The sequence below is a fragment of the Lycium barbarum genome, chromosome 4 (genome assembly GCF_019175385.1).
Source record: "Lycium barbarum isolate Lr01 chromosome 4, ASM1917538v2, whole genome shotgun sequence".
NCBI lineage: Eukaryota > Viridiplantae > Streptophyta > Magnoliopsida > Solanales > Solanaceae > Lycium > Lycium barbarum.
The window spans coordinates 148,574,967-148,602,673 of NC_083340.1; the positions used below are offsets into that span (position 1 = coordinate 148,574,967).

The following is a 27,707-nucleotide window of genomic DNA, read 5'->3' on the forward strand; positions in this document are numbered from 1 at the left end:
TTAATGAAGTGAACTTAGTTAACCATGGTTAAGAAATACAAGTACGGTAGTGGCGGACCAAAAATTTAGAAGTTTAGGGTGTACCAAAATTTTGTATAAGTAGGCGTTTGGCCATCAATTTTGAAACCATGGTTTCAAACTAGCGTTTGACCATCAATTTTAAGTCGTGGTTTGAAAGCATGGTTTCAACTTTTTTAAATACAAAATTTAACCCATAAGTTAATATTTTGTAAAAAAAAATCCCATAAGTTGGTAAATATTTTTAACAATTACCCCATTAATCATTTACCAATCTCATTAACTTTCACCAACCTTTATTTATGTCTACCAATCTTTAATTTATGTGGGAAGATTATATTAAATAGTAGGTACATTACTATTCATGTTAAATTTTCGATTTTATTGAAGTAAAATTTGATTAATTGATGTTGCATTTTTTAGAAAAGCCTTTTAGTAGTGTACTAATCTTGTTATAAACTACGATTTGCTCATTTGGTAAGATTGTATAAGAATTGAGAATGTTTTGATAGTTTTCACAATTTGTGGGGTTTTTATGTCTATAAGAGAAAATAAAATTTAAAATATTCAAATTGTATGTCCAAACATGGTTTGAAACCATGGTTTGAAAGGTTTCAAACCATGTCCAAACGGGACCTAAGTCATATTGTTTTAATAAGTCGGTGTATAAGTCAGTTAAATAAATTTATTTTGCATTAACTCGCTTTGAATTCCTAAGGATTGAATAAATATATATAATTGTGTAAATATTATGGTTAAGTTTTTACTGAGTTTCAAATATCTTAGAATTTCACCGATAATATTTGAAATTTGAAACTCTACAAAAGTAACTAGTTTTCAAAGTTAAAGGCTGAAAAGTAGCCGATAAACACTTCCCATTCCTCAATTAAGGTCCCAAACTCTATCATTAAACAAACAGATTCTCATATTTTAAGGTAGAATAAAGAAAGTTTTATCCATTTACTGCCTAACCAATATAGGTTTAAGTTATACTTTAGTGTAAATGAGCCCATTACCCTGATACTCAACATGGTGGTTTAAATTGTTTTTCGATTCAACTTCTTCTTCTTCTTCCTCTTCTTTTTTTTTTTTTTTTTTTTTTTTTAAAGGTTCTAGCTTGAAATGTGGTACTTTATATTGATGCAGTCATGTCTATGATGGTTCAATTTATATTACTATAAAAAATTGTCTTAATACATCATCAACCCCTTAAATTTATCAGGATATTCCATTCAGACACTCGAACTAAGTTATGTGTCAATTGAAGACGTCAACTCCGTCATGTTTCAATTGAAGACCTCAACTCCTAATAAAGTGTTTTAATTAGACATTTTCAGTTCATATTTTATTTTTTTTTCTTTTGTATGTGTTCTCATTTGTTTATTAGTCAGTTAAGTTAACTATATAAAATATGTCATTTTCTTTAATGATATGCATTCGCCTCAATAAGCTATAAAATCCCAGGCATTTTTTACTTGAGGCTGATGCGTATAATTAAAGCATATATCATATTTTATGTGTTAACTTAATTGTCTAATAGACGAATAAAAATACGCGCAAATTTTATTTCAAAATGTAAATATCAAAAATATCTAATTGGAACACTTTATCAAGAGTTGAGATGTTCAATTGGAAGAAGATTTAGTTTGAGTTTCTAAATGAAATATCTTAGAAAATTTATAGGGCATGCTATGTATTAAGCCTTAAAAATTCCGTGATAGCTAAAGAATTGGCAACTCAGATTATTGTGAAAATATGGTTGAAGAAAGATACAAATTTTATCAAATTCAACAACAATGCGTCAAATACTCAATAGAAGAATTTCTTTCTTCGAATGTGAATACAATTTGCATCATCTAGCTGATATAAATGATTGTAAAACTAACATAGGAGTATGATTAATACATCTTTAATTAAGTAAGTTCTCTTATATAAAGATAATAATAATAACTAAGAGATCATAATTCAACTAGTAATATCATGAGTTTGAGTACTAATTATTCACTTCTTGATCATTAATATTGTCGAATGATTCGTCCATTTATAATCATAGCAATATGATAACAAGAAAAAGTTGGTAACCTATATTTCATTTTGAACTTCCAATATTGTTGAACGAAATTGAATTTTGGTAGAAAAATAGAAAATGTAATTAAGGACTAACCAAAATAAGTTATAATTTGGAGAGAAATGCGTTGCTCAGATTTGGTCGGCCAGTTTCATTAATATGTCTTTCTACCTTTTTTATACTCGATATTTATATTAAATTATATTTACTTTGTTATAATGAAATCAAAGTTAAGGTTATATCTATTAACTATATAAGTAAGTTTAATAAATACTCGTAGAAGACTATGAATTATTATACTATCAGTCCTCTCTATAACAACATTTCACTATAACAGTCAAGTTTTCTTTGTAACCGACTCTCATGTTATGTTATATTATCTGTTTTCTATAACATCTCGATATAGCAACTAAAAATTTTCGAACAAACAACGTCATTATAGATAGATATGACTATATTCAAAAGTCCAAAATTAGATTTCCAACTTTTTTTTTTTTTTTTTGAAATTCATATCTAGTCAATATAAATATATTGATTATTGGTTTATGTCCATAAAAAAAGTTATGTAACTGGAAATATCTCATACAAGACTTCTACCTTTTGTAACTTATTACTCAGGCGGGAGATTGGAGAATATTGCTTAACCAGAGGTTTCAGATTCGAATTTTAGATATGAAAAAGATTTTGGTAAAGAGGGCCTTACGCAGCGCGAATTTCAATTAATCTGGACCGTAACGCGGATACTGAACACCGTCTACTTCGCACTGTCACTTATTATTCAGTTTTTTTTCGGAGGGGGTGGAGGGATGGCGCAAAATAAAAATGATAAACACGTACCTATGATTCTCTTCTACTGTCTAAGCTCTCATTGTTCATACAATGAACATTGCCCTATGTACAAAAACATGAAGTAATAAGAACCAAATCAAGAGTTAATAGAATCTTGATTTGGTGCTGGTGCTGGTCTTTATACAATTAAATATATTTTTTAAATATACAATATTGAGTTAACTCTTGACGACTTTTTTGAATTGAAGACATAAAATAACTTTACCAACTATTTTATCTTAACTTCTTGTTCTCTTGTCGGCCTGCATACAAACAGATTTTTGATCCCAATGAAGTTGATGCTCCAAATTCCATTAAGATAATTTTGATGAAATTGAAATTCCGGTTGTCTTTGACTGAAAAACTTAAATCACGATCTTGTAGAGGAAAAATTCGTGACGCTCCTGTATGGTATTGTTGGGGGGGGGGGGGGGGGGGGGACCGGGCTCGACAACTGGTTAGTCGGGAGGTGACACGTGGAGGACAAAGACAGATTGGACATGACTCAGCAAAGACGATGCCAGTCTCAATACCTCAACACAATCCCGGAGTTGTGAGGCGAGCTTGTGTAGCTCCGGAGATACATGACCTTATATATATATATATAATTTTGGTTGTTCAAGACAAGTCGAAATTGTAACCTTTCCAGATGACCCTATTCACTGCTGAAGACTCTCAACCACGTATGTAACATCTGAATCAAATGATCATCAAGAGGGGTGTGCAATACGAAACATGTTACTTAGGGATTAAGCTATATAAAAAAAAACATATATCCTTATTGTACACTATTCGTGTATTTCAACATGTGAATATAAACATGTTTTAGTTTAGATTACTAAGCTCGTTTTCATGAACAGTTATTTATAATTTATCTTTTAGGTGATCGAATAATATAAAAGTTCTCATATACTATCACTGATTCACTATATATAAGTTAAACGCTTTAACTATTGTATTATTATCCGAGAAGAGAAACAAATGCGGTTTTCTTTACCTAAAAAAAATAAGTAGCAACTTGCAAAAGTGTAGGTATATCAGTATATGTCATCATCTTGTACCCATCACATATCTTAGTAACTGTCTTTCTTTTGTAACTATTGTTTGGTATCAAAATTACCTAAGTATTGGACTACACTTGCCCCTCCTCACTAATAGAATTCCAGCTCAGATTTGATCAAGTTAAAAGATTACTTTTTTGACTGATATAAAGCTCCATCTCAGACAAACCCTCTCCCTTTCAAATTGGCCCTAAAGCCTCAAACTGCATGGCTTTGATCAATATTTTAAGTTGTATTCATCAAATTGCTATGAGAAAAATTATAATGTAATACTTTTCATGTAGTTTTCAAATACATAAGTTTTAATTTTAAAATATTGAGTTAATCTAATCTAATTTAGCTTCAAAGTTTAGTCATTAACTCTCAAAAAGAGAAAAAAAATCACATAAATTGAAACGGAGGGAGCCATATTCGCTATTATATTTTAAATTATTAAATTGGGATAGCTATAACACGTTGGCTATTCTTCTAGTCTAGACAAAGTTATAAAACTTTAAAGTTTTTTAGTATATGTTTCCCACTTGCTCGAAAAGATAAGAGGCAAAATGAAAACAAAAGTAGAAAATGAGAAAAGTATCAAAAGAATGCTATAGATAATTTCAAATAGTTCAAGAATTTTTAAACAAAAATAATGGGGTAGGGATGGCAAAAAGTAAAAGAGAACAAAGCTGTTTTTTTTCCACAATAACCAATAAAATATTTTAGTCAACTCTTAGAACTTATAATTACTTTATTATTGTATTTCCTAGAGAAACTAACAGTGATTTAGAAATATAATAAGAAATTTAGAGTATGTATAATGCGAGGTATCCACCATAAGAGAATAATACGGATTTTGAGGATGTTCGACTTGCTATAATAATTATAATCCATGAATTTCCTTTTCTTTTTCGTTCCGTTTTTTTTTTCTTTTTCCCCAACTAGGTATCCGCTATGGTTTCTTGATATTCATTTTGGTTCCGACTAACCCAGATTCATGTCATGTAAGTCGCATTAAAGATGGAGCGCGTTCTATACCAGGAGTTCAGGATTGAAAATCAAAATCTTTGGTTAAGAGCAGAGAAAATTCTATTCATTTCACCAAAATTCGGCCATTGACATTTTTGCATAAGTTTATTTTCGTATCATAATATTTCATAAATTTTGCTTCGCGTCCTTAAAGAATTTATGCCGCTATGCATAAGTTGAATTATGTTTCCATAATGTATTTTAATTTGGTAAGAAGCCTTAGACCAGACATAGAAGTAGGTATTAGGAGATGAACCTTTTATTCATTGATCGGTTTTTTTCTTTCTTTTATCTTCTTGGTGATTATTATATAAAATCCTTAAAATAAGAAAAAGAGATTTAGGATTTGGTTTCTGCCTAACATACTGGTTGGCCAATCATGTTTGGGATAAGTGCACTCCATGTCGGATTTTATTATTCTTTTTTTCTTAAAAAAAACACATTGTTATCCCAATCCAACTGAACTAATTAGGTTCGACAAAAAGTAATCCTATAATGGAATATGATTTTTGTATAAATTCCAATGGGGTTGGAAAATTTCATTCGAATTGTTCTTTATATGTCAATCTTCGTCTTTCTTTATCGCAATTCGATTTCATTAGTATTGTTGCCATAGTCAAAGCCATCACGTATTTTTCCACTTTGGCAAGCAGGCCTCGCGAATTTATTCTTTGAGCTACGTTACTATTGAGTCCAAAAGCATGCGTATCATGTTAACTTATTACATGTTTTTGCGTGAACTGCTCTTCTTTTGTGGTGGTTTTTAATTTTTGCCTCTCAAATTGGTGATCTTTAATTTTTGTCCATCGCCTTATACTCTAAGGTTTTGGGTTCGAATCCCAGCTCAGTAAAAAAAAAAAGGGAATTTCGCAAGGCAGAGGTTTGGATTGGCAAGGCAGAATTTTGTCTTCAAAACTCTGCCTTAAAGCAAAACTTTTAAGTTGCTTTTGCTGCATTTTGAATTTCTGTTTTCTAAATGTTTGATGTTTGTAAAATTGCAAGCAATGATGGTTGTGCATGATGACGTAAATGGGTTGATTGAAAAATCAAGCAGTGGCATGGATGAGTTGCCAACTTTCCATGCTGAGAATATGCAAAACAACATGAAAGTCATTTACAAATTCTGCCTGAATCATGCAAAACTCTGCCTTGCGAATTTTTTTAAAATTTTTTGATTGAGTGGAGGTTCGAACCCGAAACCAAGGGATCCTAACAAAGGGCAAAAATTAAAGACCACCCCAAAATAAGGGCATTCCTGCGAATTGCCCCTAATACCTCCATTTCGAAATAAGTGCTTTTTTCACATACCCCTTAAGAAAACTACTAATTCCTAAAAAATAAGATGTATTTTTATTAACTTACCCTTAAAAAATATCAAAAAATATATAACTCTTTAGTAGTATGTAGAACTATGTAAAACTCTCCTTATTAAAAGAAGGGTAAAATTGGAAGAACATCATTAATGTTTTCTTGATTATGTAAAACACCACTTATGAAGCGAGTATTATGCCTTGTAAAGCTCTTCACGTTCCTCTTCCTTTCCGATGCAAGATTCATCTGAAGAAGCTCTTCACTTTCCTCTTCCTTTCCGATGCAAGATTCGTCTGAAGTGTTTATACACCCCTTCTTCAAAAATTTGTCTAACTAGAAAAAAAAAATTATCCTTATCTTTTAACCCGCCCTTAAAAATTTTGACTAAACAAAATTTATCTTTCAGAGACAACTAGCTCTCGGTAAGAACTTTTACCATTATCTTATGTGTGTATATTTAGTGCCATGGTCATTGGTGCATGGCATAAGCTGGGATATTCCAGCACTAATTTTGATATTAATTTTGTATCATGTTTGATAGAAGATATAAATTTATTCTGAGATAAATTTAAACCTTCTACCAAATAGAGCATAAATGAAGCACAATCTTAAGGATGAGATATCCCACCTTATCCCATTAATCTTGGGATTATTTTATCCCATCTCTCAGATGAGATAAATTAATCCTGGGGTTATAATTCCCGAGAGATGGGGTAAAAATAATCCTGAGATTATAATCCGGGAATTATAATCCCGGAATAATTTAATCCGCGTACCAATCGACTTATGAGCTTGAAGTCTTTCACATTCACTGATCCATTCCTTTTTTAGGATTAGAGCTATAAATGTAGCATTAAAACCAATTTGAAAAATGCCTTCTTGGTGATAAAAAAAAAAAAAAAAAAAATTCCCAGGATCTTCATGAATATTAATAATAAACCAACATTTTTTAAAGAATATTTAAAAATCCATGACAACCAGGAGAATACAAGTATTGACAACTTTTAAATTAAGTCTGCTAGTTTACAACAAAGAAAAAGCACATACTTCTGCATCTGTTATTGAGGCAATATCACAGTATTGTACATGAGTAAAAGAGGGTTGTCTAGTTTTGAGATTCTGCTTCTTCCTTCCTCTCTATCAATTTGACAAAATTGCGAACTATTGTTTTGCCTTCACTTGTGATGATGCTTTCCGGATGGAATTGTACCCCCTGCATTAACCAAGCAAGAATAAGTGCACGTACACTGGATGTCGGTGCCCCGGTTAAAGTTACGCCCTAAGTTTTAAGTTTATAAATTTTAGCGCGTCTACTCCACATCTGAACAACTTCAGACATGCTGTACAAAATGTTTGAGGTTTCATATGGCTGAAATTCAGGCAGAAATGCCTGAAGTTGAGGACATATAGCTGAAGTTCAACCTTTTTTGCGTAAACTCTAGCCTAACCAAACTTCAAACATTTTGTCTACAGCATATCTAAAGTTGTTCCTTAGTAGGTAGACATGCATACACACACACACACACACACACAAAAAAAAAAAAAAAAGGTATAGATTAAATACCGGTGTCAATAGGGTACCTCATGAAATTTTTACAGTTCAAGTACACAATTTTGTTCTCAACAAGAATAAGGTTGCAAATCCAAAGTAAAACATGATACAACATATCGGTAACTTTCTTCTTAGTTAGTTTACATCACTGATACAAAATTTTCTATTTTATCTCTCCACCAAGTCAAATAGACAGCTCAGAGCAATGAATCCATAGTGGGGCGATAACAACACTAATTTTGTTCATGAAGGATGGAGGTCTTTACCTGTATGTGTTTATAAACTTTGTGACGAGCAGCCATTACAAGACCATCTTCTGTCCATGCAGTTATCTCAAGTGCGTCTTTGGGGAAAGTGTCCTTGTCTATTACCAGGCTGTGGTATCTACCAGCTGTGAATGGGCTGAAATGAGAAAAGTAATACCAAGATGTCAGCATAAATTAGACAAAGTTCTACCTATTTTAAGATAGTAGAAGGGGCGCTGATATTCCAAAGATTTGTTAGATTGGCATATTCAAGGTAGAATTAAAATTAACCTGAAGTAATTAAGCGAGTGGATGGGGAGTTGACAAGATAGAGAAGTATCGTAATACTGCTGGATATATAGGAGAAGATCCCAGCAAATCAAAACTGCCCATGACACAGTGTGATCAACGTGCTTTCACATGTCCCACCCCCTAAGGTTTTCGTTTTTATACTATGTTTACATCAACTATTCAATTAAATGGACATGATTCTTTTGCCACACATAAGCAGAGCTAGAGTATCAGATACAGGGTTCGATAGAACCCAGTAGCTTTGACCATATCCCGTATTTGTGTTAAGAAATCCATTAAATATGTATAAATAATTTATCTAACACCCAGTAAGTTACCTTTTCTAAAAATCTAGAACCCAATAATTCAAAATTCTGGATCTACTTATATTGCCATATATGCAAAGATTTTTCATTGATATTTGCTTAAGACAGACACTACATAGTAAATACAGAAGAAGTTTACACTTGTGTGAGACCATAAAGTTACAGAAATTACATGATCACCACTTTTGAATGAGTGTATCATTTAAATATGATCACCACTTTTGAAATGTTTGACTTGGAATTAAAAACGAAAAGAATTGAATCAAGATAGAAATGACCCCTAAGAGGCAGTTTGGTCAAAAAAGGAAGCTTTGGATTATGCTCAGCAAAATTGAATTAGTAAAGTTCAATCCCAAATCTGGAAGTATCTTCAAAATCCTCTCTTTGCTTTAGATTTATCAATAAAGAACAAAAACTATATCCAAGAAAGAAAATTTTCGCCGAAAGGAATGAAATTTACAGCTCTTGTGAAAGCCGTCCCTGCGACGCCTCAAATCTTGGGTCCAAAACCAGTTCCCTAAATTCAGCTTATCATCTGAATCAGGTGGTGGTCAACAAAACAACTCTATTGCTGATTCCTCTATAAACCACACAACCATCTGAAATGGTTGTTCAAACTTCTGCTTTTGAGGTTGTTTCTTCCTGTCAGGCAAATATCTATCATCCACGAACTCCGCCGTCACTTCAGAGTGCAGGCACTGACCACTTGATTTGCAAGAACATATTTAAAGTTGTTTTTCATGAAATTTACAGGAGTTGAAGCATATATGTGGATTAACTAGAGTATTCTCAAAGTGGTTTTCTAGAGTTAAAACGAAGAGAGACTAATTATGAACTTAAGGCAGCCAAATTAGTTGAACGTGAAATGGGGTTCTTTTTTTATTTTTTGATACGTAAGATAATGTGGGTTCTTGGAGGTGGAAACTGCTAGCATGGAGAAACAACTAAGCCACAGAAGGGCCTGAGTGCAGAAATTGATATTGAAAAAGACAGCACAGAGGTTGTAGTTACTCAGTGTGAACACTATGATGAAGAGGAAACCATGTGAAAAGCCGTTGGTGAAGTTACCAGTTTCAATGAAATAGAAAGAAGTTGAAGGCCATGATGAGGAGCTGCATAGGGGTCACGCTCTTCATAAGAAGGATCCTAATCAAGAAAACCAGAGACCATCCAACCTTGAAGCATTGCTTGATTAGATTTCAAGTATTTCTGCAAATGAGCTGTATTCTCTCATTCAAGCTACAAATTTGAGCAAGCAGAAGCTGACTACAAGGTTAAGCAAGTCAAATCTCACAGGAAAGCAATGGAGAAGAAGAATTATGAAGACACAACCAAAAGGACCAGAAGAAACTAACTGGAGGTTGGAAGATCGTGACAACAAATTTGAAACCAGCAATTTTGGCATTAAAATAGAGTCGGAGAATGAAGTCCAGGAAATTGGACAGGGTAACACAGTTATCACTGGAGTTTCTGCAGCTTTAGTGCTTTTGGCATCTCTAGCTATCCGTTATCATCTATTGAGCTTGTATTGAATCTCCTCCAGGGGGTATACTCAACTCAAGAAGAACTCTCAGAGGGGCAAACTGAGATTTCAGAGGTTTCATCTTTTGCACGAGCTGTTGGATGGTCGCTCAGAAAAGTTTAGCACATCCCCTGATTATTTCCAATTCCAGCCTGAAGAATTTGAGTTAAGACACTTGGGCTACTGTTGCACAATGTTCAAGTGGGGCACCTTGAGAGAACACCTGCCATTGGATCTGATAAAGAAATGGACCTTGGGCCTAAGCCCTAACTCAACCCTCAAAACTAGCTCATGAGGGGAGGATTGTAGGACCATATAAGGAGACCAAACACCCATCCACAACCAATGTGGGTGAATCAACACCGCCCCCCCCCCCCCCTGGCCGCGGACACCCAGGACTGGACATCTGGAGCGTGGACAATATAAGATGGGGGCCCAACATTGGTTAAAGAATGAGTTGAGATAGGCCTGGCTCTAATACCATGATAAAGAAATGGACCTTGGGCCTAATTGATGAACCCCTAAAGCTAGCTCATGAGGGGAGGATTGTCCAAGACCATAGAAGGAGACCAAACACCCATCCACAACCGATGTGGGAGAATAAGCATTGGAAGAGACTAGCCACATAAGTGCGCCCAAGGTTGAACTGCTTGGAGAGACAATGGTCGGAGAAATCAGCAGCTCTCTTAAAAGTTGTGTTAGGAAAAACAGAATGATTGAAGCAGAATGGAGCAACACTTATTTATCTAAAGGAAAAGCATCAGAAGCCCATTCTGCTTTACAAGCCATCTATTCTGGATCATTCCATAACAGATTCTCCATCATATAGAAGCTTTAAAGCTGAAACTTGAAAGGAAGGTCTTAAAAAAGTAGGGGGAGAAAGATGAACAAGTGGTCACTAAAGTGGTGTTAACAACCCTAGTCAGTAATCAATTCGAATTCGAGATCATGTTGCCATGTCCTTGAATATCTATTGTACAGGTTTTCGGTCATCTAGCAGAAACATCATCTCTGTTATTGCATAGTCTTTGGTCTTCTCAGATCAAATTGTAGGGGTGATGTAGCTTGTATCAAAGTGCAAAGTCAACTAACCGTAACTTGTGGGAAATGATGATCTTAACTTTCAATTGAAAAATTCACTTATATTGATCAAGAAATAATCAGAAAGACTACAGGCAAAATGTTCAGGCAAAATCTATTATCAGATTAAGTAGAGCTTACTTTGATAACCCTGCAAATAAGCCATCTTCCCCACCTTCATTATAATACACAGGGGAGCTTTTTCCGTGCATCACCCCATATGGAGAGCGCACAATATTTCCTGCAAAAAAATAAATTCACATCAAGGAGGATTAGGGGAGTGAAGAACACAACATTGAGTAGCTGAATAACAAGAAAGTTACTTTTGATACTCCATTTAAATAATAATTCCAGACGATTGTCATACTCAAAACTTAGAAAACTTTTCAACTATTATTTTGTACAACTCATTAGTTCTCCTCAAAGCATTAAGATATTTTATTAGTGTGCTATGTTTCTCTGCTCTAGCCAGTCAGCAACAGAAAATTTATGTTCTGAATAGTCCTCATTCAAGAGACAGAGGATCAATTTCAGCCTTAAAAGTGAGCTTCCAGTAAAACAGCAGTCATTAGTCCAGTCACAATGTCTATATTGTGATCGATTTCTTTTCCATTTTCGGCAGGGTGTAAATATGTTGTCGCGGCTCAAGAGACATCCTATAGGAGTACAATGCAAATTAAAACAATTAGATGTTTCATTGTTCCCTCTTGTCGCTAGCCATCAAAAGAATCTGAAAAAGAAATCAAATACCTTTTATTTGTTCCCTTTGAAATCATAAAATCTTAAAAGAATTTTGTAACTGTCGTATCTTAACGCTTACCATTTCAAAAAAGATTGTTGTATCTTAAACTAGGTGACATATATCCAATAGCGTGTATCCATATAAACCTTGAATGATAGGTGTATCTTGTAACCATGTCATAAAGCAGTCAGTTGGTTAACGTACAAGTTATGAAAGAATTAAAATTTATAATATAGCGATTGTATAATGGTGATTAAACACTAGATTATTTGGAGTAAATGCACTTCCTGTTGGATGTATAGTAGATTGTATTTAACAATTGCGTATACCGCTACAATCTAAAACATGTGTTTGGTTTTAACTTCTAACAACTACTATGCCTCAATCTCAAGCTAGTTGAGGTTGTCTATGTAAATGTTCACTACCTATTTCGCTCCATTTAAAATGTACTATGTACTGTTAGAGTTCATTATAAACTGATTAATCACCAGTTTTAGACTAATAGTTATCCGCGACACTCCTCCTTTATCCGGGCCTAGGAATGCCAATATAAGAAAACTCACATACGCAATATTGTGTGCTTCACTTTGACATGGATAAAACGTACCTTTAGCCCTTTCTAATGGAATAGCATTCTACAGGAATTTCCTAGCTGACTGAGAGGAAAAGCAAACATATTATTTGCTACAAAGAGCTAGATTTGCTACTGTACATCTATATTATTCTTGTCCCTTCTTCTTCTTCTTTTTTTTTTTTTTTTTTTTTTTACCAAAAAAAAAAGGTTAAGCATTAAAACTGGCACCATAAGGTGCATTGGGGTGTGCAGCGATAATTATTCATATAATTAGTTTTGGGGTAAATAGTTATATAATTACTATATCATTATTATACTGAATGATTATTAAGGCAATTATTATTCTTGTCTCTTTATTTCTATAAAAAACAATTTTTGGGCAAACCAAGAAAGCATGAAAAAATCAAATTGAGTATCCTCCTTCCTAAGTTGCACTATTTCACATAGAGAAAAATAAAAGGATGAAAACCCATTTAAGAATGTGTATGTTCTATCATAGTGCCATTAAGCTCCTTCAATCTAGGTTAGATTATATAGCTTTACCAGGAAACAGTATAGACGAGCAAACACCTAAGACCAAACAAAGACGCATTAAATGACAAACCTCCAAAAGCCTCTCCGATGCATTGCAAACCCATACAAACACCAAATAACGGAACAGTTGGTCCAAGTTCCAGTACAGTTTGCAATGATATCCCAGAATCTTGAGGTGCACCTATTCCCAAATAAAATTAGATCATAAGTAATGGTCTTTCCATAAGTTCCAGACAAAGGAAAATGAAAACTTCATATATTTGGATAACTCTTCTTACCTGGTCCAGGTGATATTAGTATTCCCCTTGGATTTTTCCTACAAAATATTTATAAAAAACCACATAGTATCAACTTTAACGGATTTAAGGAGCAAGAAAAGAACACTCATTTTGGCCGAGTCTAAAGAAAACCAAAAAATCCCCTTAAAGTTTTGAAAAACCATCATACTCTCTTTGCAATTAAATTTACTTTTTAGTAGTTTTCACATTATGATAGTTTTCACATTATGAATTAATAATATCAAATAAGCATTTTGTTTCCAAAGCAGTTCCCGTCCAAATCATGTGAAACTAACCTGATGAAATAAACCAGAGATAATGGATCGTTTGACTTATAACCGGTCCTCGTATAGTGCACTTGCATCTCATTTATGAAAAACTTAGCAATGCATTTGTCCTTTTTTGTTTTCTTGTCTATAAAGAGAGGATGTGGTTGGTGTAATTCAAATAGGGGAAGCTGCTTATTACCACTCCAGCTAACGAGTAAAGACAAATGGGTTAAAATGATCGCATATTTAATGAGTGATTTTGTTTCCTTTCTACTTGCACTCTCAAAACACTCCATCCAGATTCCAGTTTACTGGGTTTTTTTTTTAATTCATATTATTATTTTTATTTTTTTTTGAGTCAAAGGTAACCATTAATTTATTTATATTATTCTTCATTACCTTCTGTTAGATTTTATGAAAATAACATTCCATACACACAAATATGTACTCACGAAATTATAGCTCATTTGGATTAATAAATATGCAGTAATCATCCAGACTTACAATTCTAATACGCTCAAAGTGCAAGCTAAAAGTTTCAGTTCCGCGGCAAGCTCCGTTTCTAAATGTAATCATGGCAGCGAATCCAGAACAGACAAAAGACCAATCAAAATTAGATAACGCATTTGCAACCTTAATCTAACAGTTAATTAGGTAAGGTAGAGCTGCTAAAATCAAATGTCTCAAATTCAAATTTTACAGATTCAAGTCTAACTCAAAGGTGAATGATCCCCATACCAGCATGTGCAGGCTAACTTTTACTTGGTGAAATTGAATATTGTAACTATACTACAACAGCTAGCCCAAAAAAAAAAAAAAAAAAAGCAACCCTGTAACTTACTCCTTCAGTTCATCCACAGTAAGCTCGTCGTTCCGATAAACCTCGAAATTGCATCCAAGCTCTCCCATATACTTCGTAAAAGAAAGAGTAAGTTAAGGAAACCAAAATAACAATTGTCTACATTTCTCAATATTCCAAAGTCAATATTAAGTTCCAACTGCAATATACTTCAAAACTATAAAGGAAAAAAGGAAGAGCAAAACGAAGACAAACTAAGACAATAATTGTTTAAAAACTTTTTTACGGTACGAAAATAACTCTATACATTTGTCCTTGTTCTAAAATCAGTTCAAATCTCAAGCTCCAAAATACTTCAAAATCACAACCAAAAAACAGCTACAATATTAAGAAAAAACTAAGCTAACAATTCTGTACATTTCTCAAAAATCAATTACATTCTCAACATTCACTATACATCATCAATAACAACAACAACATACCCAGTGTACAATGAATGTTGAGAATGTAATTGATTTTTGAACATTGATAAATGTACAGAATTCATTATACATCAAAATTACACGAATAAAGCAAAAAAAGCTAAAGGATTAATCTCCACATTTATCTATATTCAAAATCACAACAGCAACAAAAACAGCAAAAATAGTAAGAAAAACTAAGCTAACAATTCTGTACACTCAATATTCAAAAATTACATGAATAAAGCAGAAAAAACAAAGGATTAATTTCCACATTTCTCTATATTCAAAAATCAATTATTTGATTCATAACTTCGAGAGTTTGAGCATACCTGACACGGATTATAAGTGAAGCTATCATAATTATCATTTTTTCTTAATTATACATCAAATTTACACAAATAAAGAAAAAAAAAAGGATCAATCTCCAGATTTCTCTATATTCACAAAAATCAATTATTTGAGTGTACACCTGACAGAGATTATAAGTGAAGCTATCATAATTATCAATAACAATAATCGGATTCTTAACTATCCGTTTAGCCGTAATTCTTCAACACAAGTAGTAACTGAACTGTTCTCCGATACAGCAAGCAACGTCGTTTCGAACCTCTTTGTGCTTCTAATTCGGCCAAAAAAAGCCACCAGAGCCGGAGATAATTGATAAAGCTAGGGTTTTTTAAGGACTATGAGACCATAGAGACGTGTTTTAAAATTAGTTCAATTCTCAAGCTTCAGATCACTTCAAAATCACAACAATAGCAACAACAACAACAACAACAACAAAAACAGGTAAAATATTAAGAAAAACTAAGCTAACAATTATGTACATTTCTCAATGTTCTAAAATCAGTTCAATTTTCAAGCTCCAAATCACTTCAAAATCACAACAACAACAACAAAAACAGGTAAAATATTAAGAAAAACTAAGCTAACAATTATGTACATTTCTCAATGTTCTAAAATCAGCTCAATTTTCAAGCTCCAAATCACTTCAAAATCACAACAACAGAAAAACTAAGCTAACAATTATGTACATTTCTCAATGTTCTAAAATCAGCTCAATTTTCAAGCTCCAAATCACTTCAAAATCACAACAACAGAAAAACTAAGCTAACAATTATGTACATTTCTCAATGTTCTAAAATCAGTTCAATTTTCAAGCTCCAAATCACTTCAAAATCACAACAACAACAAAAAGAGCAAAAATAATTAAGAAAATCTAAAGCTAACAATTCTGTACATTTCCAATTACATTAAAATTACACGATTGAGCATATACCTGACAGAGATTATAAGTGAAGCTATCATAATTATCAATAACAATAATCGGACTCTTAATTATCCTTTTAGCACCATTATTATCCGATGATAATTCTTCAACACAACTAGTAACTGAGCTGTTCTCCGATACAGCAAACAACGACGTCGTTTCACACCTCTTCGCAATTCTAATACGAAATGTATTTTCGCGATGTGTTTTCGCCGTCGGTAAAGCTAGGGTTTTTTTGTGAAAATCAGATGATAGAGATGTGTAATTTTTAGCGTCAATGTGAATGAATGAAGATTTAATAATTCCGGCCATTACAGAGATGAAATCCGTCGTTTCGACGCCGGAGATCTGACGTGGCGGTGGCGGTGGCGGTGGCGGTGATCTGACGTGGCGGAGGCGGCGGTGGAAGTGTGTTGCGGAAGATAGCGGGAATTAGCTGTTTATATATCAACGGTGGGTTATATACACAAGGTTTGATTGCACGTTTGGTCCCTCAGTTATTGAAAGATTTTGATTTTGGTGCTTGTAATATTTTGATAAGCATATTTAACCTTTAACTTAACCCTCCCCAGACCCGACCCCAGAGGATTATTATACCCGTTAATTGACTAAATTATGCTGTCTTTTATCCCTTGATATAAGAAATATGTGATATTTAAGCCTTTTTTTAGAACTATTTCACCATCAAATGTGGAATAACAATTCAAATTTAACACAATATATCAATAATTGTATGATTTAGCTTAATAATTCGTTGAGTTTGTGAAGATTCATTTAGGATTACATTTGCTTAATTAAAAATTACAAGGACCAAAATTCAAATTTTAAGATATTTGGAGGGCTAAAAGTGTTGATATCCATATTAATAAATACTCTTTAAATCTTAATTATTCGTTTAGCATTATTATCGGATGATAATTCTTCAACACAAGTAGTAGTTGAACTGCTCTCTGATACAGCAAGTGACGACGTCGTTTCAAACCTCTTCGCACTTCTGATTCGAAATGTAGTTTTGGTTGTTTTCAACAATTTTCATGACCAAACATTAATTTTTGAAAAAGGTGGAAAAAAAATCGAAAAAAAGTAAATAATTTTTATGGCCAAACGGGTCCTTAATCTTAAAATATTGAGTTAATTTAATCCAATTTGACTTCAAAACTCTCGAAAAGAGAAATGTATCACATAAATTGGGACGGAGGGAATACTATTTAGTAAGATATTCAACACATATATTTAAGAAATTTCAGTGTTTGAACTTTGAAAGTAATACACAATTTTTTAAAAATATATTATTTTTTTTTATATTAAACAGAAATACATGATTACAATTTACATATATGCATATCTCCATCTCAATTTAAGCGTCTTATTTTTTTTATTGATTTGTCCCCAAAAAGTGTATCTTTGTTGCTATATTTAATAAGTTTACAATTCAAACATCTTACATGACAAGTTCATAGTGTTTATCAACAACGACGATGGAGGGAGGTGGAAGTGTGATGTGGAAGACAACGAGAGATAGTGTTCGTTAACGGTAGGTTATTATTCATAAGTACTCACTTTATGTGACACTTTCAAATCTTGAGAGTGAACCAAATTTTACTTTGACTGAGAATTTTTTTATATGCTTTTAAAAAAATTAAGTTAATAGTTATTGTGATTTAGTATTTTTCACCGAGTTTTCAAAAAAAAAAATTTTATTTTGAAAAATTTATAGCTTTTATGTCTGAACACAACAATAATTAGAAGTTTAAACCTCGAAATTTCAATTATGTTATATAAATTGAGATAAGGGAATAAGAAAAAACTCCTCCTCTTTTTTTTTTTTTTTTTTTTCTTTTCTTTCCAAAGTCTTAAATAAAAAAGGGAAGTAGATGTTCCTTTTGGCTAATCATATTTGGAATAACACTCAATGTGAAGATTGTATTACACGTGTGGATTTGCTACATTAGTGATGTACATTTTGGTAAAAACTTAATTATCAAACCAAAATAGGAAATCTAATTATTTTTATTTTGGTATTTATTAAGATATTCAATATAACGCTTAAGAATTTTCAGTATTTGATACGATATACGCTTTTTTAAACATATATTAATTTTTCCAAAGATTATACAAAATACATGATCACAAATTCACATATATCGTATAATTATAAGGATGATAATAATAACCAATGCAAATTCAAGTAACGTTGTTTACATGCTCTGTCATTCTAGTCATTTTGACTCTAAGTATATCTGTTAGTTCTTCTTAAAGAATTTGCTATGATCATTGATTATTTTGATATTTCATTATTCGCGTATGTCTGAAGCTGATTTAGAAGTGACTAAAACTTGCAAAAGTTTACAAATTTCGGCAAGCCTAAATAGGGCTCCAAAGATCGGTTATTTGTGCACTTGGCCTGTTTATGTATAGGAGATATGTTATATTTGGAAAATTTTAAAATTATATTACGTTTATATACTGTGAAATAATACATGCAATTTAATACTTCCTCCGTTCACTTTTGACTTTACCCTCCCCTTAAAAACTAATAAATGAAGTATATATTTTTCCATAATACCCATATTAATTGGTCTATAATCTCAATAGACTTGAAAAATGATTTAGAAATGAGTAATTAATGCAAGGGTAAAACAAGGAAAAAAAAGTTTGCTTTTCTCTTGATATGCTAAAGTGAACAAATAAAAGTGAAAATTTATTTTTAGTATAATGGATAAGTAAAAGTGAACGGAGGGAGTACATAAATAATTTATCGATGTAGCGGTTAATAAAAATAATTGCTAAGCATTCCAACCAAAGGGATTAATAAAAAAGAGTCAGTGATTAGGACATGTCACAAAATTATGTTTTAATATGATTTAGAAAAGGTCCTCTAATTTAGTTGAGATAAATTCATGACCAAGTATTTTAGAAGTGCACAAAGACAATGCACAAAGACAACTGACTTACAATATTTACATTGAAGTAGTCCTCTAATAGTGGAGATAGTCTTATTTATGATGATTCAATTATGGTTATCAACTTCCCATTAAGAAATTATAATTATGTTAGGTTGGAAAAAAATTGCCCACGGTTGGAAAAAAATTGCCCACTAGTGGGCAGGGTGAAAAGGTAGGTAAGGTGAGAGGTAGGGGTGGTGGGTGAAGGGTTTTAATACAAAAAATAATTTACTCATTTTTTATGTTTAACCAAGTTTTAATTAACTACTAAGTGTTAAAGTCAATCGCAAGACCGAAATTCAAAGAAATTGACGAGGCCATGCTCATGCGATGGAGCATGCAAGATAAAAATACATTCTCACTTTGATTTATGATTGATAAGGTTTAGAATTCGTCTGAGTTGATTGATTAAAAGTAATTAATATAAATTTCAAAGTATTTTTGCGTAAGAAGGAAGAATGGCAAAAATGTAAAAAACAAGAAATATGAGAAATAAAATAGTTAAAAAAATTAATCTAACTAAAAGTGATTTAGCTGATTAAACTTATGATTTTGGCTAATTTTGACTTATAAGTACTTAGTATAAACACTTTTACTCTGAAACCAATATGTAAATAAGTCGCAAAACTAACTGAACACTCTCTGAACTGCTTTTGATTTGGCATAAACATGGAATATGTGTCACCTGTGTGCTTGTAAGACCCACATCAGCGCCATCTCTTCACAGTGGGACAATAGCCTCCTAGAAAATGCCAACTAGGTAGTTGTGGGGCCCACACGAAGTTAAACTCCGTGTCAAAAGTTGCCACTTAATAGGCTAGATCCGCCCCTGCTATGAATCGAACAAAGTCCTATAGCAAAATGACAAGTAGGTAGTTGTAGGGCAGGGCCCACATTAAGCTTCTTGTTCAACCCCTATTTATTCACCCAAAATTAGAAAATCATTTAAAAAAAAATAAAAAAAATCTCTAGTGGGATAGGCGAGGGGGGTGTTTCTTGGGGGGTGAGGGGTGTTTCTCCAAAGAACATATAAATGTCATTTTTATATTCTATTTCAAGAAAGTCTGTTAAGTACCTTTTCCTTTCTCCCTCCTGAATCACATTCCTTTCTTTGAACTCACGAACATGGCACCACATCTTTCTCCGTTTTTATCGCTGTATTTCTTAAAAAGATTCAATTTTTAAATCACAAAATACATACTTAGATACTTCTAAACCAAAAAAAAAGACAAATCAAACAAGCATGAAAAACCCCACTTCAGTTTTTTCTTCTTCACTTTATATATGTTATAATATGAATCTTTTTGCATATCTTGTTTAATAATCAAATACCCTTTTGCCTTATGTTTAAATATCTCTGTTCAGTTTGTAATCAAGACTCAGTTTTTATCCTTATAATATGAATCTTTTTGCATATCTTGTTTAATAATCAAATACCCTTTTGCCTTATATTTCAATATTTTTGTTCAGTTTGTATCTAAGTCTCATTTTTTTTTTGTATCATTATAATCTGAATCTGATTCAATACCTTTTTGGCTTTTGTTTTCAATTTTTTCTTGTTCACTTTCTGTAAAGACTCAGTTTTTTTTTTTTTTGTTTGAGTTTGTATCAAGACTCATTTTTTATCCTTATAACCTGGATCTTTTTGCATATCTTGTTTAGTAATCCAACACCCTTTTGGCTTTTCTTTTCAATTTTTTCTTGTTCACTTTGCATCAAGACTCAATTTTTTATGTTCACTTTGTATCAAGACTCATTTTATATCCTTATAATCTGAATCTTTTTGCATATTTTGTATAACAATCTAGTACCCTTTTGCCTTTTGTTTCAATTTTTTTTCTCTTCTTGTTGTTGTTGTCTCTATCAAAGACTCAATTTTTATGTTCACTTTGTATCAAGACTCATTTTATATCCTTATAATCTGAATCTTTTTGCATATCTTGTATAACAATCTAGTACCCTTTTGCCTTTTGTTTCAATTTTTTTTTTCTTGTTGTTGTTGTTGTCTCTATCAAAGACTCAATTTTTTATGTTCACTTTGTATCAAGACTCATTTTATATTCTTATAATCTGAATCTTTTTGCATATCTTGTGTAACAATCCAGTACCCTTTTGCTTTCTGTTTCAATTTTTTTTTTCTTGTTGTTGTTGTAATTGTCTCTATCAAGGACTCAATCTTTTTTGTTCACTTTGTATCAAGTCTCATTTTTTATCCTTAATCTTTTTGCATATCTTGTTTAATGATCCAATACCCCTTTTATACTTTCATGAGGCTATTTCACTCTACTCCTTTTTATTTTGTTTCACTTTCTATCAAGACTTAATTTTTAATCTTATAATCTGAATCTATTTGCATAATCTTGTTTAATGATCCAATACCCCTTTGGCTTTTGTTTCATCTTTATGCTTTGATGAGGTTGCTTCGACGATGTACGAGGATTTTTATCCTCTCTTTGCTTGCTATTTCAGTCTTCACTCCTGTGTTCTTGCTTTCCTTTAGGCTCAAACACCTTAACTCTGATGGTATAATTTTTGACTTCTTATTGTTAGTTTTGGATTTTTGGGGTTTTAATCTAATCTAACTGGTGTTTTTGTATTCAATTTGTGTGCAGCATCGCGAGACTTTGTTGAAGATTTATCGATTCTTGTAAGTTTTAGTCTTGTTTAGTTCGATATGTTTTATATTGTTGCTACTTGTGATTTGTTGACTAATGGTGGTATTCCTGTTCATTCTTTTGCAAGTAACAAAGAGAGGCTTGAGCAACTTATAAAGAAAGAAAAAGAATTAATTTAAGCTTTTGTATAGTTAAGTTTAGTTATGCATCTTGAAGAAGAAAAAAAACATAAGCTTTTGTATAGTTAAGTTTACTTATGCATCTTAAAGAAAGAAAAAAAACATAAGCTTTTGTATAGTTAAGTTCATTTTATGCATCTTTGGCAACATATAATGGAAACATCATGCCGAAATAGTTAATGTTTGTTTTCCTTCATTGTCCTGCTCCTCTGGAAAGCAAAATGCAAAGTAAGGGAATCTCTATATTTTCAGCTAATTTTTTGCGCAAACGCTGACTTTGTTCTTTTCTCTTTTCATAACTGTGTTATTAATGCTATCGTTTGGTATGATAATTATATGAAATGAGCTTAAATGAAGAAGTTGAAATTCATGTGGCCGACCTCAACTTGTTTGGGACTGAGCGTAGTTGTTGTTGTCGTCTTATTAATCTTCTCATACTAGACAGAGAGAATCATATGTCTGACTGTGATTTCTTTTTTTGTGGGGTTTTGGATTCTCCTATTCAGAAGCACAGAATAGATGCTCAGGGGAATAGTGCAGTTCAACAGGTGATAGAAAATTTTGGATCAGCCTACTCACTCAATGAAAGTCTACTTGATTGTTACTTATGTTTGTTAATCATAATATGTTGTTTCTTTAGGAAAAAGTTGAAGGCCTAAAAGGACCACACTTGGTTGTATACAGAGATGAGAATGATAGGCTTGACAAAGCAGAGAATGTTAACTTACAGCAAAATAACGGTACTATACTACTTTAAATGCTCTTTACCTTTATTTCTCCTTCATTGCTATCAAGTTGTAATATGAGTGCAGCATTTAACTCTACTCTCAATTACAGGGACCACATATCGCGGAGAAGAAAAAACTCAACGAAATCTATCTGAGCAAAAAGTGTCCTCATTTAGAGAAAAGGTATTATTCTTCATAGAAGTCTATTGTGTGTCATAGCTGAAGATTGAGGAGTTTATAGTTTCTTATCTTGTGAGATTTTTTTAACTTTGGTCACTTATTAATGTACAAGAGAGCCATTCATGTTGCTCGTCTCCAGAATTTGCGATTAATGGACTTACTGTAACTTCTGCTTGCTGCATACTGTTGGCAAATTTTAGAGTTAGTTATACATAGAAATATTCCCTTTTTCCTTCTATCTTGAATTGTCAATCTGTGGCATTTATTGTGGTAATCATCTTGATGTGTATTTAGAAAACTAAGAAGCATATTTGCTTTTCTCTCTATCTTGACTTGATTCCTAACTTCAGTTTAGTAGCAACGTTCGACATTTGAACGTGCAGGAGGTACAAAAATAGAAAACATGTCAACATAGGGGCTTCAGCGAAAGTTCACGGGAAGAATATCGAGGATGCCATGTCCATTTTCACTTTTTCAATATTCATTATGGTTGTCTGTACCAATTCATATAAAGTTAAAATGTTAGATTTGGTATTCCAGATCTAAAGTACTTGTTTGATCCCTCCTTTCCTTCCTTATAGATATCTCATCTGTGTGCACTTCACTTTGTCGTGTGCAACTAAAAAGTCAATTTTCCTTATATTGTTCACAGCAAGTACGAGCTTATTGTGAGTTTGCAGTCTTCTGATTCCAGTTACGGTTGTGGTAGGAAAAGTCCAGACCAAAAGGGGTTCAACACAGTCGGAGCATACAATCACATTCGCGGAGGCCATTAGATGAGAAAGTAAAAGAGATGAAAGATAAAGTGATAAGGGCCAAAGCGTACTTGAGTTTTGCACCACCAGGTAGCAATTCTCATTTTGTGAAGGAGATAAAGCTACGAATTAAAGAGCTAGAACGAGCTATGGGCGATGTCACTAAAGATTCTAGTTTGTCAAGGAGGTGCGGTCATTCTTCTCTTTCTCCTCCGCACCACTTACAACAATACACCTAACAGGCTATAGCATACTCCTTCATTTGCTAAATATAAAGCTTAATCAATGCGATTTACGGAATCTGGCTTATCTGATGTGTCAATTGCTACTCAGCACAGCATAAAATCTGTTTCGTTTGAGTAATGGCTTCTGAGACTGAGACTCAGGCGGATTGTTTATGGGTTCCTACAGTTAATCTAGTGGTCAATGAAGTGGGAGAAGAACCATGAGGTCCGGTGGACAAAACATTAGGTGATTTCTTCCTATTTGTCTAAGCCTTGGTGGGCAGAGTTATATGGTACCTGTTGCTTGTGGGAGGTAGCGGGTATCTTGTGGAATTAGTCGAGGTGCGCGCAAGTTGGTGCGTACACCACCGGTTAAGAATATGTACTTGATAATGACTGAAGGGTATTCAAAACGAATTGGTTTGTCTTGCTGATAATTGTTTAAAATAGGCAATTGAATTCTGTTTCTAAATAGTTAATATAATATGCTGGATGTATTATCTAAGAGCAGCTAGCTTTGCAGGGCCATACAGAAGATGAAAGCCATGGACGGGACCCTGCTGAAAGCTGGCCGAATATACCCTGGTGGCTCAGCTATGGTGAATACACTACGTACCATGACTTATAATGCTGAAGAACAGCTTCGATCACAAAGGGTTCAAACTTCCTTCCTTGTACAGCTCGCTGCAAGAACTACACCAAAAGGCCTTCATTGCCTTTCCATGCGGTTGACCACAGAATATTTCGCCCTGCAGCCTGAGGAGCGGGAACTTCCTAACCAACATAAACTGCAGGATCCCGATCTCTATCACTTTGCTGTTTTCTCAGACAATGTTTTGACGTGTTCCGTGGTTGTCAATTCAACTGTTTCAACTGCTAGGGTATGCTGCTCCATGTCATTCCTCCATGTGTTGTTTTTCGTCTTTCATTTTGCAAATTTTCCCTTTTCCCTATTAACGGTACATTCATACACCAATATTTTGAGTCAATTACTCAAATGGTCAATCAACTATTTGAAATTACCTAGCAAAGTCATGTTTCTTTTGTTTGTAACAGAAAAGTCATTTAACTATGCGTATAGCACTCAGAAGGTCACTCAACCGGCGAAATACCTATTGTAATTATCAACCTTATCTTCTTCTTTTTTTCTACTTTTAAATATATGATATTTTCCTCTCAAATCTATACTATGGATTTACCTATAGAACAAATAAATTTTATTTATAAAGTAAAAAGTACATCTAGGTGATTCTGAATAAGATACTTATTGAATAGTTTCTTAACTGAGAGATCGGTTCTGATTTCCGTCATCTTCTAACTTGATTTGCAGCTGTATGTTGAAGACCAAGCATAACGAGTATATGGTTTTATAATGTAGCAAACATTAATTATAGGACAAAATGGATGGCCTTCAGAGGAAAAACGTCGTTTTTTTCTGGTTTAGTTGACAGTATTCGTCGTCATTCTTTTAATGGAACTGTAGGAAAGAATCTTTCGCCTCAGTGTAGAAGTGACAAATTCCAGTTCATGCACATACATACTACTAAGTTATAAGGACATAAATGATCATCTTCAAATACATTTTTAAAGATTAATTGGTCCTTCTGCTCATTTTTATGATTGCCCTAATGCTATCACTTCACGGGCCGGAGCTACAAGCCTGTCTACGGGTTCAACTGAACCCAGTAACGGTGGCTTAGACACTGTATTTGTATTTAAAAATCCACTTAATATTTATAGATATTTTATCAAGAACCCAATAAGTTGTTTTTTCTAGAATTTAGAACCCATAAACTCAAAATTTTAGCTCCGCATATGAATTCACTTCATCAACTTATATGCAATAGGAATAGGGTAAGTAGAGAAAGTTTGATAGTTTCCTGGTAAATCTATAGCAAATAGTAACTGCTAGTTTACAACAACAACAACAACATCAACAACTTACCCAGTGAAATGCCACAATGTGGGGTCTGGGGAGGGTAAAGTGTACGCAGACCTTACTCCTACCTTGGAAGGTAGGGAGGCTGTTTCCAAATAGTAACTGCTAGTTTAAAATTTGGAATTTAGAAAAGAAATCATCTCAAATGTTTATGTACTTGGCAGGATCCAGAGAAAATTGTCTTTCATATAGTGACTGATTCTCTTAACCTGCCAGCCATGTCAATGTGGTTCTTGATGAATCCTCCTGGAAAAGCAATAGTTCAAATCCAGAGCATAGACAGTTTTGAGTGGTTATCATCCAAATACAAAGAGGATCAGCAGAAGAAGCGAAAGGGCCTTGATCCAAGATACACTTCTGCACTGAACCACTTGCGCTTTTATCTGCCTGATATTTTTCCTTCCGTGAACAAGATTGTGTTCCTCGACCACGATGTGGTTGTGCAAAAGGATCTAACCAGACTTTTTCACGTCAACATTAAGGGTAAAGTGAACGGTGCAGTGGAGACTTGTGTGGAAGGTGAGCCTTCATTCCGCCGAATGGATATGTTCATCAATTTCACAGACCCCATGGTGGCTACAAGGTTCGATAGAAACACATGCACTTGGGCATTCGGGATGAATATATTTGATCTGAAGGAGTGGAGGAAGCAAAACTTAACTGCCCTCTATCACAAGTACTTGGAATTGGTATGAGTTATATTCTGCTTTTAGTGAATTGCTTGTTGAATTCATTAATGACAATCATGAGTTTTGAGTTGTTCGATGAGTTTGATTGACACTAGGTCATATTATTCTTCCCATTGGCCCAAACCTTGGTAAGCAGAGTTATTGGGACCCAGTGAAAGTAGTCGAGGTGCGCGCAAGCTGAGCCTAGGTGGGCAGAATTACCTGGGACTTGTGTTGGTGGGAGGTAGCAGGTACCCGATGAAATAAGTCGAGTAGCGCGCAAACTGGCCCCCACACCATCTTCAGAAAAAAGAAGAGTTTGGTCCTATATTGAATAGAACCATGCTATGGAATTAATCCATTAGACACTTATAGCTGCTTTATCATACGCTCTTTAACTTTTATCTTCATTGCTAGTAACATTTAGTGTATGCCATTTATGTTGATGCAGGGAAGTGAGAGACCATTAATAAAAGCTGGTAGTTTGCCGATTGGTTGGATGACTTTTTACAAATATACACATGCTCTAGACAGGAGATGGCATCTCCTCGGACTGGGGTATGACTCGGGTGTCGCACGAGCCGAAATCGAGCAGGCAGCAGTGGTTCATTATGATGGAGTTATGAAACCATGGTTAGACATTGGGATCCAAAAGTACAAGCCATATTGGAAAAAACATGTTAGCTACGAACATCCGTTTATGCAACAATGCAATATACAAGCGTAGCGTTTCTTGCGTAAATAGAGGTTTTCGCCCCCGGTTTTATTGTACCACTGGCACTCAAGGTCTAGAATTCGAGATAGAAAGAAGATAGGTTGGTGCACCGTTATGTGTAGCTCGAGTTTTTCCACTTCACCGGCATTGTTATTGGAACCACTTAAGGTATATTGATCCATTATTCTTCCTTTGTAAAGTTCAGCTCCTCTTGTTGTCCATTTTTTCTCCCCTTGAAAACTTGCCTGTATATTTCTCAACATTAATGGTTAATGTTAAAGATAGCCTTACAGCAAACATCATTCTGATGGATTTTTTTTTAACATAATCGAGAAATCTCCGGTGCCAGTGACACGTGGTTCAAACTCGCGGGATGATGGGCTAGCCTCTCTTCTCTACTCTTAAAAATATCAAGTTTTTGTATGCAACAAGGTTCGAAGTGAAATGCGCCTGATCTACCCATTATTACTTGTGTGCGCATACCACTAGACCAAAGCTCGTGGTACGGAAAAAAAAATC

The 27,707-nt window shown here is 33.6% G+C and overlaps 2 protein-coding genes across 6 annotated transcripts in view; one reads left to right on the forward strand and one right to left on the reverse strand.

Moving 5' to 3' along the window:
- Window positions 1–7,222: 7,222 nt before the first annotated feature.
- Window positions 7,223–16,677, reverse strand: LOC132637017 (anthranilate synthase beta subunit 2, chloroplastic-like). The gene is made up of 7 exons (XM_060354152.1): window positions 16,250–16,677; window positions 14,549–14,619; window positions 13,439–13,476; window positions 13,231–13,341; window positions 11,452–11,551; window positions 8,113–8,248; window positions 7,223–7,507 (listed from the first exon to the last, which is right to left on the reverse strand). The coding sequence occupies exons 1-7, from the start codon at window positions 16,550–16,552 to the stop codon at window positions 7,400–7,402; spliced, it is 867 nt and encodes a 288-aa protein (XP_060210135.1). The 5' UTR covers window positions 16,553–16,677; the 3' UTR covers window positions 7,223–7,399.
- A 3,554-nt stretch (window positions 16,678–20,231) lies between these two features.
- The window catches only part of LOC132637020 (probable galacturonosyltransferase 6), a 31,912-nt gene continuing 24,436 nt past the window's right edge, over window positions 20,232–27,707 (forward strand). The window contains exons 1-11 of one of the 5 annotated variants that reach the window (XR_009581521.1): window positions 20,232–21,708; window positions 21,798–21,832; window positions 22,486–22,527; window positions 22,620–22,719; window positions 22,817–22,890; window positions 23,597–23,829; window positions 24,390–24,747; window positions 24,923–24,983; window positions 26,022–26,494; window positions 26,590–26,724; window positions 26,925–27,060. Coding sequence is in view for 3 of the 5 variants with exons in the window: in XM_060354154.1 (XP_060210137.1) it covers window positions 21,597–21,708; window positions 21,798–21,832; window positions 22,486–22,527; window positions 22,620–22,719; window positions 22,817–22,890; window positions 23,597–23,829; window positions 24,390–24,747; window positions 24,923–24,983; window positions 26,022–26,494; window positions 26,925–27,200 (1,764 nt within the window). In the remaining 2 variants the exon portion in view is untranslated. Of the gene's footprint in view, window positions 21,709–21,797; window positions 21,833–22,485; window positions 22,528–22,619; window positions 22,720–22,816; window positions 22,891–23,596; window positions 23,830–24,389; window positions 24,748–24,922; window positions 24,984–25,969; window positions 26,495–26,589; window positions 26,725–26,924; window positions 27,486–27,707 lie in introns of those variants that run through there. The other 4 variants (XM_060354156.1, XR_009581520.1, XM_060354154.1 and 1 more) reach the window with 4 other exon arrangements.